Source organism: Pteronotus mesoamericanus, unplaced genomic scaffold (genome assembly GCF_021234165.1).
Source record: "Pteronotus mesoamericanus isolate MK-2021 breed Mesoamerican mustached bat unplaced genomic scaffold, CSHL_Meso_final contig_25, whole genome shotgun sequence".
Lineage (NCBI taxonomy): Eukaryota > Metazoa > Chordata > Mammalia > Chiroptera > Mormoopidae > Pteronotus > Pteronotus mesoamericanus.
Window position 1 is genome coordinate 38816165 of NW_026555105.1, and position 16129 is coordinate 38832293.

At 43.3% G+C, this 16129-nt stretch overlaps 1 protein-coding gene across 2 annotated transcripts in view; it reads left to right on the forward strand.

Annotated features, from left to right (window-relative positions):
* The first annotated feature begins 516 nt into the window (after positions 1–516).
* The window catches only part of RIN2 (Ras and Rab interactor 2), a 105209-nt gene continuing 89596 nt past the window's right edge, over positions 517–16129 (forward strand). The window contains exons 1-2 of one of the 2 annotated variants that reach the window (XM_054574122.1): positions 517–1043; positions 3466–3558. In XM_054574122.1, coding sequence (XP_054430097.1) covers positions 3502–3558 — 57 coding nt within the window. In that variant the 5' untranslated portion in view covers positions 517–1043; positions 3466–3501. Of the gene's footprint in view, positions 1044–3301; positions 3394–3465; positions 3559–16129 lie in introns of those variants that run through there. The other variant, XM_054574121.1, reaches the window with a different exon arrangement.

The window sequence follows — 16129 nt, forward strand, 5'->3', positions numbered from 1 at the left end:
TTGGGATTGGCCTTGACAGGTAATCCTACTTCAGTCAATTTGGATGAAAAGTAATTATAATGAGATCTTGTTTACTTAGAACTGAAGTCCACTTTGTCTCGCTAGAAAAAAGAAGGAAAAAAGTGATGAGAAAGCTTTTGTGGCAACTCTCACAGCAGCATGGAGATGACTTGAATAAGCTACATTTCTTTTAAATTGAACTTGTGGGTGGTGAATGCGAATGTAGGTTTCTGCTGCTGTTTCTGTGGGTTTGCACTTGCAATCTCAGGAAAATAAAGTAGGAAGGGTATAGTTTGACTAAATAAATCAAGGGCAGAGGGGAGGAAAGGGGAGAGGAAGGAAGGAGGAGGACACAACTCAGACCCTCTATCTTTCCAACATCTGGCCTGTGGCCAGGTAGAGCAAAGGTTGGAAAAGTGCCAGTGTGACTCAACCCAGCTCCATTGATCAGTGAACCGGAAATTGGGCACTGGTTGTTCCTATCCCCGTCCGCCAGCCTGCAGCCAAGGTCCAGGCAGCAGAGACTCAGCGCCTGTCTCAGTGGCTCTCTGTGGAATGTGCTGTAAAGCCAGCCATGAACCATCTTGATCAGCGGCAGTCAGAGCAGCCTAGAGGCTGGCCAGGTGACTCAAGGAGTCCTTTATGCTGAAATTTCAGGATAGACCATCACCTCAGCAGTAGCTCTTGGGGCCACATAGAAAGTCATAGCTAGGTCTAAAGCGGCAGAACCTGGCATTTCTGGAGAATGAGGTATAAACACTTCCTGCTTTTGTCCTTTAGCAACTGAAGCAACCAGCTTCGTTTACATTCCTTCACTGGTGTTATTGAAGAGGCTTGGCAGCTTCAAAATGTTTGTAGTGTCCGTTAGTCCCATTAGGACTTTTTTTTTTTTTTTTTGCTAGCTTTTAGCTAGCATCTGGAAAGATCCATTGGATGTGCTGGGCTGATTTTTCAAGAATCCGCTTTACAACTTCAGGGAACCAGTAAAGGAGCAAGCTTTCACCGTCTAACTCTGGAGGAATTTTACAGCCTCTCAAACTACGGTACTTTTTTTTTGTTTCTTGGTCTGACCTATTACTGGGGTGGTTTTAAGGGGAAATTGCTAGTATGACCCCTCCAGGGAAGGCGTGGGTAACCACGAATGAGAAGTAATTGTTTTAAATTCTATTAAATTTCTGTCCATATTGAGCCAAGGTGTTGGAGGTTATGGTTTGGGAAGGAAACTACTGCTACAACAGGAAAGACCATACTCCAAAACTACTTCTGGGTTCTTAAGAACTTTATTTTTAAAAATTAGAATAATCTACGATGTATAGTCCACTTGGATTTCCTTCTGTGGGGAGGACCTGTTGTGGCACTTGGCAGTCTGTTCTTATCTCCTTCTTGTATCTCCATCTGGAGCAAACTTTTGAAGGAGTGGATGCGACCTGCATCTTCTCAAAGAAATGGGATGAATCTGCCTGCCCTGCAAGGAATCCAGAGTGGATGTTTCATTGAGGACCACTGAAGTTTAAGTGCACACATGCATTTTTCAGGCAGCATATTGAACTAGTAAACTCCTGGAATCCAAACTGCTCTGTTGCTGTAGGCAAAATTCCATGCCTGTCGTGGCTCATCAGAAAGGGTTTGTATACAGAAAATTTCTGCACAGACAGAGAGACGCAGGTCTGAATGAGGAATGAAGCCTTGGCTCTCGCTGAGCTGTCCCTTAACTGCTGTGCAATGTCAGATCTCTTGCTGAGAAAACGTCTCAAAGAAAAAGAATTACAGACATTAGGCTTGGTTTCAAGAAGTGTACTTTTTTATTTGTGTGCTTCTGGGCTGAAACAGTTACGAAGTGGTTCCCATTCTGCTCTTAGATCTGAACACAGCACTGTGTTTCTTTCTGGAGACACTCCAATCTGTAGACTTTGTTAGTAAGTGTTGAACTTCAAAGGCCTTGGAGCTAGAGCTCCAAATTGCTGAACCTGAGAACCCAAACCTCTGGCATCAGCAGAATTGCAGTGGAAAGCTCACCAGTCTTTTAAGGAGGTTTTTGGAAACTAGCCTTCATCCAGTGGGATTGCAAGTGGAAAGAAATACAGGAAAGACACGTCCAAACCTTTAAAGTGACAGAGCGATGGAGAAATGACTAAAATGGTGAATGTTCTGGAAAGAGGGGTGGGTGTGCACTGAATTATTTTTTCCTACATGGGATCCCATGGGTTGTTGCAGCCACTATGGATGTGAATGGAGAGGCGAATTGTGGGGCTGAAATGAGCCTTTCTCCGAAGAGTGTTGCTCACTCACAGGGATGCAGTTCTCTGCGAAGTAATTATGCTTTTCCGCTTGTTGAAATGTTCCTTTGGTGCTGCTGGCTCTCTGTTCCCCAGCTAATAATGAAATAGCCTCAGCAAACTGGCAGCAGCTACCATGACTTCAGTGTCTCCTACTCCATTCCCAGAGTCAACCCCTTGTAATATCTTAATGTCACAAGAGGTGTTCTCACTGAATACAAATTTTCTTTATTGTGGGTGATAGTTAGGACCAGCTACATCTTGTGTATGTTATGGTGAGCAGAAGGAATCTTGAGTGGGAGGGTGGTTTTCTGATTGCTGCTGGTCCAGCCTTGCTGGTTAAGGAAGGTTTTGGGGACATTCCCCAAGTCTCCTCAGTACACACTGGCCAGGATGAGGCCAGATGCCTGGGTATATATGTGTTTTACTTACAAGTACACATTGAAGGCTTTGTGATCAAGAAGAAAGAGTATTGGGTTTTAATGATTGAATGAGGGAAATTCCAAGTTTAAATAGCCAGGGTTATGATTCACAATCATATCATGCCTTTACATTTCCCTTCACATTCCAAAGTGCACCCCTACCTTAGGTTATCATGGAGTTGTTTACATCTGTTTCTTATACATATCGACTTCTGGAAACGGGGACTTGGAATTTCATCCCAATCTTTGATTTCTAAAGAGAAAATAGAGGGATTTATTCCCCCACGCCCTTGTGTTGACCTTGCTGGGAGGAGAGGGCTAGCAGAGCAAAGGATGATCTCACCCCATTCCAGCAGGATTTCCTGGGACATGCAGGGTCTCATTCTTCCACTGTCCTTCTATGATCAGCCACACTAAGTCCATAAGCTTTGGAGCAGATTATGGTGACATCTAATATTGGTCCCTTTGGGACTTGTGCGTGAGGTCAAGCAAACACACAAAGCAATCATTATGCTTTCTGTAGTCCCAGAGACCTTCAGCTGGAAAAGCAGGGGGTGGGGCAGTGAGGTGGGGCTAAGTCTAGAAACTATGCTTTCTGAGGCAGGAAATCAGCCTAAAAGGAGATGGAAGGGCTTTGGTGGGAAATAAATGGCACTATGTTGTTGACGGAAAAAGATCTTGGCAGGACTGTTGTTGTGAGTGTTCTGTGGCTTAGAAAGGAATTTCCTACAGGCTGAACTAACCATTAAAAATGTCTCTACCTTCAGGAGTCCCAGGCGTGCAGTAGAGCCTCACTGGAGGATATGTCATCTTGGACCATGGGTACCCGCAGCCTGGACAAGCGAGAAAGTTTCTTTAAGGTAAAAGGAAGCCTTCATTAAGATTGCTAAGCTGCAGCTTACTCCCTTTGCTGGGCTGCATGGGAAGCTGCAGGCACTCCCGTGAACTGCAAGCGAAGCCTGCTCACTGAGCCAGCTTTGGCTGGGGAGCGCACCCGAGCACAGCTGCAAGCTGTTACCAGGTTTGACAGTAGTGGGATTTTTGTTGAGTTAGTGCGTCAAGACAGGTCCAGAACCCAGGCACAAAGAGATACTATTCTGTGTGTAAGGTAGTTGAGGCAATCTTTATGTCAACTGCTTAGCTCTTTTTTCTTTTTTAGCTGGATGATTTTACAATGGAAGCTGGTACATTCCTAGTATCCTAGTGAATCAGTGCTGTTGGCCCTGTGTTTTACATTTTGCTTGATTGTATGAATCACTTAGTGCTCATTTTAAAAAAAGAACAACAAACAGATTCCTGGGCCTCACCCTAGGCAGATTGAATGTTGTTTACCGGTGTATTTTATCAAACACCCAGAGGTCTCTTAGTGATCAGGCAAGAGAGAACCAAGGCAGTATGATTAAAAATACAGCTTTTCTATATGCATACTGATGTCAGTGGGATAAAATTATCTTGCTAACTTAAAGGAATATGATTCTAAATGGATATTTTATATATTCTGTGTATATATACGTTTTAAATTAAGACTTGGTAGTCATTTCTAATTTACATTTGGGACTTAATTTCCTTCTTATGGCTTTTGCTTTGTGTCCTTTCACTCACCCTCAAAATAATGCATAATAATTGTAGAAAATTTGGAAAATACAGAAATCTGTAAAAGAGTAGAAAAGTGGAGGTAAAGTTTACATTTGAAATCTGTCATAGGCAAATGTTCAAACATCAGATTTTTCCTCAAAGAAGGAATGATATAGAAGCCTCTTCACTTTATTAGAGGAAAACTGATCATTTTACTAATTTCCGCACCCTCATGGGCTGTAAGTATGTATTAACTTGCATTTAAATGCTTCCTGCTTCCAAGAGACCACACCTGAAGTCAATTATGGACTTCAAAAAATCCACTGGAAGAGCCTGTTGATAAAAAAAAAAGCTATATTCAGTAAACAGTCTGAGATAAGGGAGGACATAGTCTGGAGAAATCCTGTCGGTGTCTGAGCAAGGGAAGGTTGGAAGGCGGATCTATAGGTTTAGAGGTCTAGGTCCAAGTTCTGTTAGCTGTATTTTTCAAGGCAGAGAGGTGATTGGGTTTCAGCAAAGTTTGTGACATAATAGTTTGGGGTTGGTGGATACGGCAAGACAAAGGTCTTGCGTCCTGGCATGTAAACCATTGTTATTATGCAAGCTGTTTTCCCAGGTGAGCTAACTATTTGCCAGGACAGATTGTTCTGTAGGAATTTCCTGTGGCAAACAGCGAAGTTATTTATTGGTTTACAGCCTTAACTTTCTGGGCAAGAATATCCTGGAAGAAATAGTTATGTTGACACAGATGGTCTCAATTCTCAGTGCTCATAGTTCAGGTATGTGATAGCAGTCACAGTTCTCAATCAGTTAACTCAGTTTGAATCAAACCTGTGTAACATCCATCCTCATGAGCATGTGGGCTCTTCAAGTCTCCTGTAACCAGGTGCTAGACCCAGCAGGCTCCTGACTGATCAGCAGTTCCTGGATTCTGTCTTAGGCTGAGATATTTATTTCATCCTGGTGGAAAGGAAGAACCCAACCCCCTCCTTAACCCAAGGCACTGCCTATATCAGCCTAAATACTGGCTAGTTCCTAATTACCACCTTATGCTCAGGAAGTATAGGGGGGTTGAATCTTACATAGCAGTTAGATGTTAAAGTCAAGGCAAAAATGAGGAAGTTGAGTATAGCTAAAAGTGCCTTTGAAAATTCCTCAGGAGGGGGCCTTGTTGGGCCCAATTTTTCCTACAGTCCTAAGGGCAATCTTTTTTTTTTTTAAGTTTTTTATTTTTAGTTGAACATCAGGTCAAAGGTAGTTAACTTGTATTTCTGGGTTATGTCCCATGAAAGACTATATCAAGCAGGAGGCGAGAGTCCTGTCTGAACCTACTGAGGGCAAATTCTACTAGTCTATCTCTCCTGAGTCAAATGCCCTTAAGGAAAATGTAGGCAAACTGGCCTGCTCTATATAACTTGGAATTTTCAGTTTTGTTTTTGTTTACAGAACTTCAATCTATTTTAGTTACATGCTCCATGTAAATGATACAGTTACAGGTGAATAACAGCAGTTTGGACTGCATTGGTTCACTTATATGCGGATTTTTTGCAATAAATGTAGTCAGCCCTTCGTATCCAGGGGTTTCCCAACTACAGTTTCCAATCCATGGGTTGAAAATACTATTTTTGTTGAATCTGCAGGTTCAAAGGGCTGACTGTAGTCAACAGTTATATGTAGATTTTCAACTGCTCCAGGATTAGCTCTTCTAATCTTATGTTGTTCAAGGGTCAACTGTACTTCTTTTCTTTCTTTTCTCTTCTTTATATACATCATTATTCTTTACTATGGCACTCCATAATTCATTTTTTGGAATAATATTAGTCATAATTTAAATAAGTATTATTACTTATTATTAATTATTCTACAATTTAGGCATGTAGTTCCCTGCAAGCGTGAAGTAAACTTCCCTTTGGACATTTAATAGTGACTTTTTAGAGGTTAATTTTAAAAATGCTATAGTTCCGTTGTTGAGATGGTTTATCACTCCGCACATTCTGGGACCCAGTGGGTCTTCTTTTATTCCTCATGCTTTCTATACTTCAAATATTGAACACTTATGTTCAGCCAGGCTCTGTACTGGGCACAGGGGAGAGGAAAAACAGAAGCCATCCTGACCTCCTGGAGTTTTCAGTCTGGTAAGAAAGAAAAATATTAATAAATAATCACGACACTAAACCTGTACCAATAAATCATAAATGAGTGCTTCATGTGAGAAGAAAAGGGGCCTTGAGAATATATAATATAATGCAGGATTCCAGAGAAATCCTTCCTGAGAAAGTGGCCTTTGATTTGTGAGGTGATTGACTCTGCATTATCTAGAGAGGTGGGTAGGGCTAAATTTTGAAGTGACTTTTAAGCTACTGCAGTGCCGTTCTCAACATACACCATCAAGCGTGAACATTCTTGGTTATATTGTTAGCTCATAGCTGAATTCTACATGCTTGTTATAGCTTTCTTGGTTATTAGGGCTCGTGTGATTTTGTATAAAGTGCAGATAATTGAAAGACAATCATTGGACCTCTTTATCATTATTATGTTCCCCAACCAGTTTATGTGCATTTAAACCAGGGTTAGTTACCACTAGAAGTAAGCCTTAATTTGTGGCTTCCCATCTGTCCTGGCTCATGGAAATGACTCAGATGAGTCACAGGATACAAAAGTTGTGGATAATGTACAGATTGTGTGAGCATTCTAAGGTAATAAGAATGCCCATGGTTATTGTAGAATTATATCCTGGACCCTAGCCACAAAAATCCTGTGCTGCTGGACAAACACATTTTATACATTCCTTTCCAGCACCATTGTTAATTTTCCCCACCCACCTGTGAGAAACAGTATCTTCCTGCTCTATAAGGTCTCTGTGAAAACAGATGGGGGAAGCCAACGATGCCCTTCACAAGGCAACCAAAGTCACCTGCACCTAATTAATGGAAGTGGACACCTATTACTATCAGATTTCAAGGGTCTCTTATATGAAAGAGATTGTGTAAGGAAGACAAGTAGACTGGCAAAGTCCGAGATGGTCCTGCACTGGAGCAAAGAAGCTCAAAGTAATCTTTGATCCCTCCTTTTTCTGAATCCCATCCCTGCCCCCATACCATCCAGGTGCCCAGAGCTAGGAAATACCTGTCAAGTCTCCAAAATCAACACCCTTATTCCCTTTCCTACATTACCTCCCTACTTAGGTTCTCATTCCTTCATTTGTGGGCACTATGGATGGTGCTCATAATCCATCTGCACTATCACTGAACGTGCATTTGCTTTCTCCCAAGCCATTCCATCCACCCATGTTATCTGCTTGCAGACTGGCCCATGCTGGACCCATCACCAGGTCTGCGCTCTCACCTTCAAGGGTTTACCAGCTGTGCTCCCGCCTTCTCCTCAACAATTCTTCTGCTGGTCTTGCCCCTGTGCCATCATGGGCCTCCCCCTGAGGCCCAAACCTGCTGATGCCCGCACTCTAGGCTTCGTCCACCCCTCCTCTACTCTCACCCTCCACCTCTCCCCATCAGGTTTCCACCTACCCTTCCAGACTGGCATACACCTGCTTTATTCACTGACAGTGCACTGGAGCTCCCACGGCTGAGCTGGTATCTACCTTTACTTTGTCTGAAGATAAAATTGTGGTAGAAATGTTGTGTATGAAGGCCTAGCTGTGGCCCCAATGTAGTGGTAAGAGGTAAACTTGAACCCGTAACTCTGGACTCTGCAGTGAGGGATTTGTTTTATCTTTTTGTTGCCACATCCCTGACCCCAAGAAGGATCATCTTATAGCAGAAAACAATGCCAGAAGGTGTCCATGGGAATTGTCCACTCAACAGTTCTAATTTCTCCCAGGAATGCCTAGGGGAGCCTGCCCTCAGCAGCCTACAAGTTGATAGAGTTCCTTCTTTCTGAGTACCTGCTTCCTGCCTCCCTTTGCTTTGCAGACAGGGAAACAGCTGATCTTAACTGAGCAGGAAGAAACTTGTTTTGATTCCAGGGACCCTGCTCTCCTGTGCCTCCACACTGTGCATTCTATGGGGAGATGACCCGAGCCTGGGCTCACAAACTACCCAGGGTGTTGGAGGGCCCAGCTCAGCAGCAGAGGCTCCATTTGAGGGATCCTCTTTCTGGTCATTTTGCACAGTGTGTGTTAACAGGTACATCATGTCCACCTTTCAGAAACAGAAAGCCTGTCATTATGGTTCAGATAAGCCATAGGAGTGCTCTCTGGCACCATAAAGAACGGAAGTGCAACTCACTTCGAAGAAACCTAAGTGGTAAAATTTGACAACAAAACAGATGAACCAGGCATGATGATTCACTTCACCTCCAGTGGATTTCCCTTAATTATCAACCTCTCTTTGTTGTTTGTAAAGTTATTCTACTTTAAAAATTCTATCTGCAGGCAAATTTTCAGTCGTCCAGAACTGGCACTACTGCACATATTGGGCCTCAGTGATTTTGGCATTTGAGTTTTCAGACTGTTTTTTTTGTAGAGTCATTTTCTGCATGCACAGCTCAGGATAGCAATTCACTGTTGTGTCCAGAGGACAGAGAAGCAGGTGCTTGAAAAATAATGGACAGAACCAAAATCGCATTTCAGTCAATACCTACATTAGAGAAATCCTTACATGGATCCGTGGATGTTTAAAAGTCGTAGATGTGAGGAAGTGTTGTGTCCTTGGTCTCTCAGCATGACTCCTGACCAGTGAATAGACATCACGTTCCACGGCAGGTATGCAGGGAGGCACCCGGTCACAGCCTATGACCAGGAAAGGACTAAGCACCCTGAGGTAGACACAAAATGGTGATTAGAGAGTTGGTTAGAGGAACTGACATATCCATAATTATTCATAGTAATGTTGCAAAGCATACCTGACATTAGTATTTGTGTGTCTTTTGTTTTCCATAAATAAGTTCTTTTTAGACACTTCCTAGACACTTATACCTGGACAGGCCTTAGCAGTGCTATCTCACAAAACTACAAAGTAAGCCACAGGTGTCATTTTAAATGTTCTAGTAGTGCATTAAAAAAAGTAAAATTAATTTTAATAATAAATTTTATTTACCTTAGTATATCTAAAATATTGTCATGTCAATACATAATAAATATTAAAATATTAATCAGATGTTTTATATTCTTTTTCATACCATGCCTTTGAAATCCAATGTGTATTTTACACTTAGCATGTCTCAGTTCAGACTAACCATGTTTCAAGGGCTCAGTCACCACATGTGGCTGGTGGCTGCTGTATTGGACAACACAGTCTCACACTGAATCTGAACTGAGGCCTGGGAGACTCAAGTGACAGGGATGGGTAGTCTATAGCAGGGATGGGAATCAGACCTGGCCCGACCTTCTCAAGTGGAACCCCACCCTATGTGGCCTCCTAAGGCGTCTTCTCTGATCCCTTTCCTCCTTTTCCAGTGAGATCTCTCAGGAAACCCTATCTGGAAAGGTTGTGGGGATAGTGAATCTCTGGAGGAGTGGATGGCTTTTTTTTGGATACACATGCCAGTTTTTCTCATCTGTTCCAGACACCTCCAGGATGCAGATCAGCACCCCCCAGGGTATGACTTTGTAGGGATGCCATGAACTTATTGGACAGCAATTCCTGCTCTTGTTTCCAAAAAGCAATGGATTTCCTGGTTTTCTATAGTATTTTTTCCAGCATATTTTGGCCATTTATTTCTGATATTTCATGGTGCCCGTTGGGCTTCAACACATTCTCACTTGCTTCAGTGAACTTTGTTTTTAAAAAACTAGGAATGAAATAGATTTCCCTGGTTCTTCTTAACTATATATTTCTTAGTTGAAATTGAGTTTTCCTAATTAGAAGGATTCCCAGGAGGGAATTTACAGTTGTGTCAAATGTATAATTTTCAAAAAGTTAAAAACATCATTCTCATACAAATTAGAATGAACTCCTGTCAGAATTTTATTCAATCAGGAAACAGGTATAAAGCTGGTTCAAAGAACACTTTGACAAATAATGTATTTGTGGTTGACTTAGAAAGACATTCTGTAATAAGGTTGTGTTAAAATCAAAACTGGTTGATATCCAACAAGGCAATAAAAATAGCACATAGGAAAGTCAAACAGAATTAAATCATCTTTAGATGGGTAGTGTTGGCATTGCCCAGAGCTTGTTAGCAAGGCAGCCTCAAGCAGTGGTCTTCAAAGTGTACTGTCAGCTTCCAGAATTGGATTCACCTAGGAATTTCTTAGAAATTCAAACTAAGTAAATAAGGTGATACAAAAAGCATAGAAATGTCTGCCTTCTAGACCTGGCTTCATACTGCTGTCTGGAAAACGGGGTAATATTGCCTTCTCCACTGGGTTGTGAACACCAGTGCTATAGAACAGAAAGAGTTCATGCACCCAGCACTAGCAGAGCCAAACACTGGGCACTGAGAATTGCAGTGGAAAAAATAAAACCCACGGACCTATTTTATCTATGAATGGTGCCATCCAGGAAAAAGGGAAGCTAATGCTCAAACTCATGAGACACCATGGTTTAGGATCTGTGAGATAAGGGTGATGAATCATTTCTTAAGGTTTTGAGGGCAGTTCTGAGGTCTTTTCTAGCATCCCTCAGTCTGATCCCATGAGAAAGTAGCCATAGAGTCATTTTACCTTAGGGCTCAAGAGTGGAAAGATAATTTAGGTCAAGATGTTATCTTTAGCCTGCCAGAGGTCCAGAATGTGTGACCATTTAGTCAGGTATGGGCTACTGTCTCTAGCTGGTGAGGGGGGTTGATGATTATCCTGGGGGACAGGCTAGGTCCTGGGAGAGGGGAAGGAGGAGGAGGGAATGAGGAAAAGAGTAAGGGAGGGGTAGAGATTATTCCTAGAGCTGGGATTTAAAACTAAATTCAATCTAAGTCAAAGGACCCTTCATTTCAACAATTAATTCAGACATAGTACCTTGATGATTTCAGTCACTTGTTCTCTATAAGCCTTGGTGTTATTGTAGCCATCTGATAAGATGTTCTGTTTTTTTCTGTCTGTTTTCCCATTAGATATGCACATTTTATTTGCTCACTCAAAGTGGCATGTAACCAAAAACACGGGTTCAGCTACCCTCCTTCTCAAGCCTTCAGTTCTTGTAGGGATAGTGAGAGGAGGGCTTTTATTGTTTATCCAATTATCTTGCTAGCTTTCTTAGGGCTGCTCTACCCACTCATCTTTCTAGCCTTTGGTGCACTCAGTGTAATAATCTCCCCCTGCACCATCCTGGCCAGTGGGGGAGACTCCCCAGGATCCCTGACTTTCTATGGTATCAAGGTCAGTGGTAGGGGGGCTGCAGGACCTGCCCTCAGGAAGCCTGGAGATGCCACAGCCCTCAGCCTGCCTCCCAGTGCTGGACATAGCACCTGCACATCTTGGGGAGCTGGTTGGTTGGAGTGTGCAGGGCACCCCTGGATCCTGGGGTGCCTGCATCCTCTGTGCAGCCCCACCCCAACATGGCCTGCCCCTCTAACTGACTGTCTAAGGTAACAACTGCACACAGACACACCAGCTGAGATCCTTAGAAGCAGGGTGACTCAGCTTAACAGATAGCAATAAAATCACCCTCCCCTCCATTCTCTAACATCTGACATCACCATTTATCCACCCACAGGTGCTCCAACCTTCAATGTGCTGAGATTCAGAGGTATGGGCTCCTCCCCTCTCCACAGAGATTTTGAGGGAAATGACTCTTAAACTCTCTTGTCAGTATACACTGCAATTTGCCAAAAGAACGGAACAAACAGGAGCAACCTGTCCTTTGCTAAATGTCCTTTGCATTTTGGTGAAAACCACTGTTTTGGTGCCTTTCCATATGCACGGCCCAGCCTTTCTTCTTATTCAGCTCCTTCATAAAATTCATATTTAATTTCACCAACACCATTCTGGACATCATTCTAAGCACTTTAAACCCAAATCTTGATGCTCTCATTATACCCAGTTTATAGATGAGGAAACTGAGACATGGAGAGGATGTAACACTTGCCCAGGGTAAATTATGTGTTGGTTCCATGGTGACTGTACTTCAACTTGGAAAGAATTTCACAGAGATGGGAACTTAAATGTGGGTTCTGTGCCTTGTCGTACTCTGAAATAAGATATGCCCCCTACAGTCCCTGTGTTGGATACTTGTTAATTGGGATGTGAGCCTGATTTACTTTCCCTGCACTTTATGCCCAGCATGACCCCTAGTGGGTCCCCTACTGACCAACCACAGCTGGTTCTTTCAAATGGCTGCCTCTCAGAGTTTTCTGCCTCAAAAAGTGGGGCTTGTTCTTCTAAAAAATCAGCAGTAATTCATACTTCATCAAGAATTTGGTTTCCTGGCTTGCAGCATTCAGGGACATACCGGAAGAACCATGTTGGGGCTCTCAGTATGAGGGAGTTTGGAGCAACTTATTATAGGATTTGGGCTCATGCTGGTTAATTCTAGGGAAAGAAAGGTTGCTAATTTAGCAAATAAAAATACAAAACAACCGTTTGAATCTGAATTTCAGATATAGCATAAGTATATCCTATGCAACATTTGGAAGATAACTTATACTAAAAAATTTATTCATTTTTTATCAAATTTAATTGGGCATCTCGTATTTACCTGGCAACGCTGAAGGAGGAGTTGAGTGTTATGAGGAAGTGAGGACAATGCAGTGATTGAGTAGCTGAATAATTTTTATCTAGAAGGCAGTAAAGGGAGCCAGAGGTGTCAGTGGTAAAGAAGCAGCCAGTGCTCAATGTGTGATAGAATGGGGCTGGTCAATCATTCTTTTGGTCTGAGTGGCCTATGCTTTGCCTTGTTTCAGGCCTGGTCCCTAGTGGCTTGTTGAATGGTCTGTTTTCATTCAGTGCTCATTGTTTATGTTTGGGTGGGAGCATGCCAGGAGCCTTTCACTCTTTCTCTCAATCTGCTTCCAGATTCTGGGCTTGTTTCTGAGTCTCTTGAGATGGTGAGGCCTCAAAAATGCAGGTTACTTGGGGTTCTAGTCCAGCACAGCCCGTAAGCTTAATAGAGGCCACTAATTCTCTGGAATATTTTTGTTTGGCACAGATTGGGTGGAGGTGCTACTGGCTCGCTTTTTATAATGCATAAGCAACTCACACAGCAAATTATCTGGCCCCAAATTTCCATTGTGCTGAGGCTGACAATTCCTGGTCTGCAATGAAAATTAGGAAATTACCCATTTCTGAGATCTCTCTAACTATCCCTGGAGCAAGCATTCCAGAAGTAGAAAAAATGAAAGTTAAATAGAGTGTTTGCATGTATTTAGCACCCCCGGTCCTAAATGTGTATTACCTGGGACTAGCTCAGCCACCTGGCCTTTAATAGTAGGTTTTCAATAAATACACTGAATGGATGAAGAAATGTGTGTAATGCATTTATCTATTATACATATATTGTTCATTTATTCACTATAGAATGATTCAGCACCTATAGTAGAAGAGCCTGTCCTGGGCACTGAGTGTTCAGTGAAAGGAAAATAGACAAACCTGAATTTGCAGGATTGGGGGGCAAGGCTGCCTGAGTGGATGATTGGGGAGGTCTTCTTAAGGAGGTAGCATTTAAGCATAACTCCAGGAGGGAGAAAGTCAAGGAGAAGAGCATTCTCAGGCAAGGGGGAGGCACATGCAACAGCCAGGTGTAGAGCCTGAGACTCTGAAAGAACAGGCTGGGAAGCAACTGGACAGTGGGTGTGGGGAATGGCATAAAGTAAGGGCAGAGGGGAAGCAGGGATCCATCATGACAACTGAGTAAGGAGCTGAGATTCTATTATTAGTCCATTTGGAAGCCATGAAGGGTTTTGAGAATGGGAATGACACAATCCAACATATGCGCAACCGTCGCAAATCTTGCTAATCGTTAGCATTGTGGCTGTAGTCCATCAACCAAGAAAACCAAAGTACAATTCAGATCTTCCTTGTTGTCCCTCAGAAGACACCAGAGTTGTCCTCTCCCCAACACCCTTGCAGTCACCTTGCTGGTCCTTCTCTGCACCTTTTCCATGTACCCAGCAGCTCCCTAAAGAAATGTGCTTCTCCACTCTCCCAGAACTCCTCCCTGAGTCTGCAGTCATCTCCCATTACTCTGCCTTGCCCCACCGCCCCCTTCTTGTCTTTATTGTGCAGATCATCTTGGCCTGTCTGGAGTCTCAAGCTTTATGGTTTTCTTCTCTACTCCTGAGAATCCACACAGCACATATTGGACCAGATGTGACTGCCTGCCTGGAAGGGAGGAAGATTGCAAAGGAAGTCTTGTTATTTATTTCTTGATCAGGCCTGCCCATGCTTCTGAAATAACTACTGTACCTGAAAAGGTGAAGTGAACTCGAGGGGAGTTGCCGAAGGAACAAGACAATCACTTAGGACAGTCAGCAAACTGTCACCCACAGGCCAAAATCTCACTGGGCACTTATTTTTATAATTGAAATACAGCTGTACCCCTTCATTTATGTATTGGCTATGGCTGCTTCCATCCCACACTGCAGAACTGAGTTGATTCAGAGAATGTATTGTGCACAAGGCCTAAAATATTGACTCTCTGGCCCTATGCAGTAAAGGGTTGCTGCCTACTGACTTGGAAAATAATTGCATTTTATCACTGAATTCTCAAAGACAATGCTGCGTATGGGTAGCAGTATCTCCAGTTTAAAAATAAACACATACCAAAGCCAATAGAGCCTGGTCTCTGGGAGCACAGCCCACTCTTTTCTGAATAATACTACCTGTTTCACAGAGTTCATCAGAAACAGCTAGAATGAATACTCTGAAGGTCTCAACCCCAGATGCCTACAGGAGCCAGGTGGATTCTATAAACCAGTAAAGCCAACCTAGGTAAAAGTGGATAAGTGGCAACTGACATCTGGGCTCAGTATAGGAGCACAATAGGGGATGGTGACGACTGTAGCAAACTATTCATCTTATTTGCTGTTCAGGCCTGCCCCATGCTTTTGAAGTAACAAATATGAGCAGATGTTCCACATAAAGTCAACAACACAAGATAGTGGCATAGGTAAATGTGGTACTTGCATCCTCTCACAACCACATCAAAATTACAACTTAACTACAGTATAACAATCATTCATAACTACCTGAAATCTAGTTGAACAGAAATCCTACAACTAAGGAAATAAAGAAGAAGCCACATTGAGACCAGTAGGAGAGGTGGAGGTGCCGAACAGGCTGGCCCCACCCCCATGTGTGGTGGATAAAAATTGGGAGGGATAGCTCAGCTGCAGAGGCCCCCACTGAGGAGTGTGGAGTCCCAGCCCTATACCAGGCCTCCCAGTCATGGGTTCCAGTGTCAGGAAGAAAAGTCTCCATAACTTCTGGCTATAAAAACCAGAGAGGATTGTGGGTGAGGCAGACAGAGGGCTCTTGGAGTCCCAGGCAATTCCTCTTAAAGGGTCTGTACATGGAATAACTCACTCTGAATTCCAGCACCAGGGCAGCAGCTTGAAAGGGACCAGGAACATACGGGAAGGACCTGAATTGTCTAGCGTCAGAGTGAAAGCTGGAGGAGCAGCTTTCTGCCAGACAAGAGTGCTGGCAGAGGCCATTGTTCCTTTTCTGAGTCCTCTCCCTTACAGAGCTGGCAGGCAGGCACCATATCTGAGTCTCTATCAACCAGGCTCACCCTCTTCGTCCTGCCGTGGTGATCCCCTGAGACCCTCCTTCACCCAACCAGTGGGCCCACCCAAGCTGTTTCCACTGGATTTTCTATGAGAATGGACTGTCTTGGCTCATGCTTCAGACTTTCCTAAAATTTCCCAAACAAGAAGCATCTAGCCTCAGCATGCCTTGTACCTCTTGCTAAGTGGCCCCAGGCCCAGCACTAGCTGCAGCAAGCCTTGGTTCTCAGCTTGGCC